At 38.3% G+C, this 6729-nt stretch overlaps 1 protein-coding gene across 2 annotated transcripts in view; it reads right to left on the bottom strand.

The window, feature by feature from the left end:
- LOC111658340 (UTP--glucose-1-phosphate uridylyltransferase-like) overlaps positions 1-5196 on the bottom strand; it is an 11741-nt gene extending 6545 nt beyond the window's left edge. The window contains exons 1-2 of one of the 2 annotated variants that reach the window (XM_023410820.2): positions 4958-5196; positions 1189-1304 (exon numbers count right to left, since the gene is read on the bottom strand). In XM_023410820.2, coding sequence (XP_023266588.1) covers positions 1189-1287 — 99 coding nt within the window. In that variant the 5' untranslated portion in view covers positions 1288-1304; positions 4958-5196. Of the gene's footprint in view, positions 1-1188; positions 1305-2637; positions 2847-4957 lie in introns of those variants that run through there. The other variant, XM_023410819.2, reaches the window with a different exon arrangement.
- Positions 5197-6729: the final 1533 nt, after the last annotated feature.

The raw sequence follows: 6729 nt of genomic DNA, 5'->3' as shown, positions 1-6729 counted from the left end.
GGGGGGGGGGGGGGGGGGCTGAACGCCGCTCTGTCTGACAGTGCAGTGAACTGGTTTGTCTCTGTGTGTGTGTGTGTGTGTGTGTGTGTGTGTGTGTGTGTGTGTGTTCCCCTGCAGGACCTCTGGGTTGTTCACCTCCTGTTCCAGCAGCAGCCTGCGCTCAGATAACCTCTGTCTTCAGTAACGTACAAATATTTGTTCTATATCTGTAACAGACACTTCGGCTCTCGCCACCTGTTTCCCCGCACGCCGCCGCCGCCACACCAACTACAATGAAGCTTCAAAACGCTTCGTGCAGCTCAACGAGTCCCGACGTTAACGACACAAAACACACGCTGTTATTTCAGCCTCAGAAGTTCGTCTCTAACAGAAGAGGCAGAAACAGGAAGTGGATGTTTCCAGCCAATGAAAAAACCCCAAACTTTACCTTCAGTTTGTTAATGAAAACAAAACATTTTCACCCTGAAGTGAATTAATAAACACTGATAAAAGAGATCAATTAAAGTAGAAGAGAAGATTCAGATCTGTGACTTAAAGAAAACTTATATATATGAACATTATAAACAAGTTGTTACACAGTTTTCATACACTGATGCAGGCTCACTATTTGGCAAGATCAAGTAAACGCTTACCGCTCATTCATCTTACTAACGAGTTACTACCTAAAACCTGGAAATTAGTTAGCATTAGCGTTTTAGCACTTCCTGTTTCCTCGTCTGTGGATTTGTTCGAATGGGTTTTTGGTTTGAAGACTGAAATAAGCTCGAGACATTTTCACGTTTTATTCTACGACATAAAACACGTCAGTAAATATTTCGGTCCTGATTTCTTTAAGCTTAAAGGCCGGTCGCTAACGAGCGTCTGAATGAGACTCCAGAGGCTGTCGGGACGTTAACCATCACCACGTTAGCACTGACCACCGTTAACTCCATCTTGCCAAATAGTGATCCTGCATCAATGTATGAAAACTGTTATAACTTGGTTATAATTGTTTATTTATGGTTTATAAAGTGATGAATAACCTTATTATGAAGCATTTATAAATCCTTTATAAGGGAAGTCTTGAGTTAAGTACGTACACACAGAATTAATTCTCCTCTGTTGGGACGGAGACAGGGATGTTGTGATATGATGATGTCATGATGTCATGATGTTATTACGATGATGCTTCCGCAGCAGTTTTCTCACCTCTGCCTCCGCCTTGTCGGCCGTGGCGAGCAGCGCCTGCAGCTCGCGGTGCATCGAGTCCTCGTGCTGCTGACGGAGCTTCTCCTGGAACTCAGTCATGGCTCCTACGGTCAGGTCTACACACACACACACACACACACACACACACACACACACACACACACACACACACACACACACGTTATCGTCCACATTGTTACACAGAGGGAAGCTCGGCTGTTTGTTCAGGCCTGAAGTTTCAGCTCATCATTAAACTACTGACTCTTTCATTTATTCATCTATTTATTATTACCATTATTATTATTATTATTATTATTATTATTAATACAGTTAATGACGAATCAGTTCACAAAATAAAAGAGAAGTTCAGTTAATGGCAGGTTTTCCCTTCTGTTTTTTAATGTCTGTGTTAAATGAAGAAATTAGGAACTTTTTCAAGTCTCCAACTTTTACAAACAAACAAACACAGAAAATCTAATGGAAACAGCCAAAAATAAACTTAAACTTAATTTAAATAAATAAAAATCGACTTTTTTAATTTGGCCGCCGTGTGTTTGAAATTTAAATTTCAAAGATGAACTCTGGTCAGTCCACAATTACAAACAATTAGAGAAAAAGAAAGAAGCAATTACAACCAGGTTTGACGTGTTCGGCTCAAAAAAGACGATTCATTTTTATAAATAAATAAAATAGTGAAACAGAACAACAACACACAGTTAAAGATTCTCCAGAGGCTGAAGCGAAACTTATTTCACCCTCATTTCTTACAAAAGTCGAAATATTCGGCATCAAAAACCTTCTACACCAACGACAACATGTGATTCATCTTTATATCGACTCATCAGGGTTTTTTTCTTCCATAAATTCATTCGTTTTATTTTAATGAATCTGATCATTTCAAGTTGTTTTTCAACTCTGTAAAACTTTGAGCTCAAATATAAAAATCACAAACGTTAAAGTTACAGTTTATGATCGTAACAAAACAAACATGATCTTGTTATTATTATTATTATTATTATTATTATTGTTATATTATTAGTCAGCAGAGCAGACATAACACTTTGTTATAAAGTGAATTTTGAAGAGTTTAACAATAACAATAATTCGTTCATTAGGTTGATTTAACAAAATAAAAGCAGCTCTCTCCGGTCAACAGACGTCTCATTGAATTTCCTTGTGGATCTGAGTCTGAAGAGCGAAGAGAAGAGAAACTGCTTGTTAAACACTTCCACCGTCTTTTCTGATCAATTTATGGTGACGGTCGTTTAGGATTAAAACTTTAAAATGTTCAGTATGAGTAAAACACGACATCAGAGCGGCTGTGAGAAATAAAACAGATGATCGGCTCAAACTGATCAACTCTGAGGAGGAGAGGGGGAAACAAAGCTCGTGAGAAACAAAATTACAGCAAAAACCGCGACACAAACTGGAATCAGGACGTGAACTTACCAGCTACAAGCAGAGACATTTTACCACAGTCGGCTTACAAGCAGGTTTATAAAAGGTGAGTGGACAGGAAGCAGCGGGCAGGTGAGCCGCTCACACTGAGTCCATGCGTCGCTTCACAGGTGAAAAATGGTCCCAAAGAAATAATAAAGTCAAAGTCAGAGAACACCAGACGTCCTCCTCATCCTCAGCCCAGAGGAAGGTCGCTGATCTGCAGCTCCGAGCCTGAGCTCAACACAAGGCCCGCCCACACACACACACACACCAATCACACTGGTGGCTGTGTGTGTGTGTGTGTGTGTGTGTGTGTGTGTGTCGTGGGTAGGTCTGCACTGTGACAGTCCCGCCCACACGCTGCTGTGACCCACACGTCAAAGTTTAAAGTTTATGTCACAAGACTCAACGTAAAACAATTAATGCTCAAACACTGAGCTGGTTAATGAATGATATTATTAGATTTATTGTCAGTATTATTATTATTATTATTATTATTATTATTATTATTATTATTAGTGCAGAGCAGAGCACATAGAAAAACTACAATCACCTCCTCATGGTCGTATCCCTCCGCCACTCAGACTACTTTCAGGTTACATCCCTGTTTATCTAGTCAGATAAAATATTAAACATTAGCGTGTTGACCTTTGACCTTTGACCACTAAAGTTTAATCAGTTCGTTCTTGAGTCCAAGTGAACGTTTGTGCCAAATCTGAAGAAGTTCACTTTGAGGAGCTTTAGAGATATTGTGTTGACAAGACCAGAATCATGTTGTGTGATGTTACTATGATCTTGACCTTTGAACTTTGACCTTTAGCCACCAAAATCTAATCAGCTCATCCATGAGTCCTTGTGAATGTTTGCTCCAAATTTGAAGAAGTTCCATCAAGGCTTTACTGAAATATTGTGTCCCATTAGAGAAACTGGAACATTAGAAACTGGAGCTTTTTTTATCACAATTTTCGCTTGATGAACGACTGAAACATTTATTGTTTATTATTTTAGTGTCAATCAACAATCAATTCATCGACTAACTGTTTAAATCTAGTGGGAGGAACAGAAACATGTCTGTTCGACCCGTCAAATCTGGCATCAAATATATAATCAACATTTAACTTTGGATTCTTTTGTTAATGAAACTGTGTAATAAACTAATACACTAATATGCACTAATAAATCATGTGCAGATTATTCACTACTCATGTTTATAATTCACACAAACTGCACTTTAAAGCAACATTATGCAACTATTTTTACCTTAATATATGATAACAGCTTCAAACCCATTTAATGTGTAACCTGCACGACCTCCGGTGAGAAGCTGCTTTACGGCGCGACGTCACACACCAACAGCTGATGGCTCCGCAGCTAGCTACAACACCAAGCTAGCTCGGTATCCTCAGTAGCTCCTAGCATCTGCACGTTAGCACGTTAGCTACACACGGGGGGTTCAGGCGCTCTCGTCCAATCGGATCTACTTTTGTTTTCCGTACATGAGCTGTTAGCTTCTAAGCTAAAGGCTTGCTGCTTCCCTGTAGCTTTAATGCACCAGCGTCCTGTAGTTACCAGCCTCCGACTGTAGAGGCCGCTGCTGCTGCAAACGTTACACACTGCAGCTTTAATTCATTCATAAAGCAACTAAAGGCTTTTTCTTACTATTTCTATTTTGATTTTACTAGCTGTTTTTCAGTTTCCTCACTTATTCTCCTATTATTCGCTATTTATCTTCTTTTTAAGTTTTATTTATATGTGTCTGTATTGCAGTGGGTTTATTTTATATCTTGTTTTAATGTCTTTGAAATGCGCTGGTCATGTAACTTATACTCTTATTTTATGTTGTAAAACACCTTTCAACCTTTTTCCTAGAAAGGAAATTATATAATGTTTATATGTTCATTATATAATGTTAATTTGTTTATTTATTTCTAGATTATACAGTATGTGATTTCAGATATTAAACTGGCAATTTTTCCTGTATGGTCATAATATATATATATATATATATATAAGTATATACACAGATAGTTTTCTATTTCAGCATTTTCTCACATTTTAAAGGCAAAATTAGTGTAAGTGAATTTATTGGTGACAGGTTTCTGAATGACACATGAGACACACACACACACACACACACACACACACACACACACACACACACACAAACACACACCGGGCAGAAGCAGCTTCATGCCAGCAGCTCACACACGTTTCAGTGCTTTTGTACTTTCTGTTAAATTCCTGCTAAAATCTGAAAACAACGTTTTGTTTTTGTTTCTGACGAACTTTTCGTGCACGAGCAGCCACAGGTCTAGAAGCCGTTACCCACCTGGACACTGTCAAAGCGCGGGGAGAGCCTCGACAACACACCCGGGGACAACACGGACAGACCTCGGACCGGGACAGACTCGGTTCAGACTCGGGACAGACTCGGTTCAGACTCGGGACAGATTCGGTTCAGACTCGGGACAGACTCGGTTCGGACCCGGAGGACTCGGGTTTAGGACACAAGAAGAGAACCGGACCGGGTTAGAGTCGCTGCAGTCTCATCCTCCCGCTGTTCGCTGCTGTAGCAGGCTGACAGCCTAACCTGCTGGCGCCTCCCCCGAAGACACGTGACGTAGCATGTTACAATGTCGACGGTGATTGGTCGAAGACGCTCGTCAATCACATGGGGGGCGGGGCCTGCTAACCTGCCCTGCCCACCTGACCCACAGCTTCTGACAGCTTCTAAATGTGTTTTTACAGCGTAAATACTTAATTAATTAAATTTAATTTAGTTAAAGGAAAGTTTTTATTTAAATTTTATTAAAAACTCAAATGTTTACGCTACTTTTACTCAGTTTTATGTCAATTTCAGCTGCACATTTTGACTCAATTCCCAATTAGTCGTTTGCCAAAGCAGTTTTTTTTTTGATAATTGAACTGATTTAATTCCGGGTTTTACTACTTATTTTTGTGTATATTATTATAATATTTTATTATATTATATTTTTCACTGCCACATAATTTAATATTCTTTTGTTTATTCTATATTATTCCATTTAAACCTATCATTGTATTATTATTATTATGCCTTTTTATAAAGCCCTGTGCGTCCTTTATATTACATCTTGTCTTTACTGTCTTACTTTATTATTTTAATTACTTTCAGCAATAAAAACTACTTAAAGAGTAAAAAATAAAAACAGTCATTACACCGCAGAACAGCCAGTAATTGTATTATCATATTATTATTACCATATTATTCCACTGTTATTACTGTAACATTACTATTAATGTTAAGCTAATTTAATTCATCCCTCAACAATTTATCATCCTAGAGACTCATGATTGGTTGTGTGTATTTTTTTTTTATTAGAGAAGTAACTAGTAACTACAACTGTCAGGTAAATGTAGAGTAGAAGTATCAAGAAGCTTGAAATGGAAATAAATAAATAAAGTGTTTATAAATTTACTTAAGTAAAGTCCTGGAAGTCAAACAGCTCTGACCACAGACACTGTGCAGGATGTAGAGACCTGTTACTGCAATGTTTCCTCATACTGAGAGAAAACCTGGATGAGTCCAGGTGAGGCCCCTGAGCTCATGAATAAATAACTGAATAAATAATTAATAATTGGTTAAGGATCACACACTCTGCTGCTCAGGGGTCAGTTTATGTTCTTTTCAGATGGATGCTGCCCCCATGTGGTCAAAACGATTCACTGCAAAACACCTGAGCGCATGTAGAAGAAATCCCTCTCATCTGTTTTCTGACCAGATTTCTCATTTCTATATAGTTTATAATTATAATTATCATTATATGAAATATTGGTGGAGAGCATCAGTATTGTGCCGTGTCGTCCTCATCACGACATAAACACGTCTTATATGAACTTATAGAGAATTCCTACTCGTTCCTTTCAAATTAAAAGCGTCGAAACTTTTGCCCCACCATCAAAATAAAACAGAAGCTCAGTTTCTCTGCACATAATAAATAATAATATAATATATAATAATATGTTGTAACTGGCTGTCTGTTAATGGCTGAACCTTATTGTAACATCTGTAACATCTGGCTCAGAGGTGAATTCACTGAAAGAAGCACAAACGAGTCCTGA

This window comes from Seriola lalandi, unplaced genomic scaffold (genome assembly GCF_002814215.2).
Source record: "Seriola lalandi dorsalis isolate HSWRI2012SDOR001 ecotype SW California unplaced genomic scaffold, Sedor1 jcf7180002054439, whole genome shotgun sequence".
Classification (NCBI taxonomy): Eukaryota; Metazoa; Chordata; class Actinopteri; order Carangiformes; family Carangidae; genus Seriola; species Seriola lalandi.
Note: the sequence above shows the minus strand (reverse complement) of the source record. Positions and strands in the feature narration are given on the sequence as shown.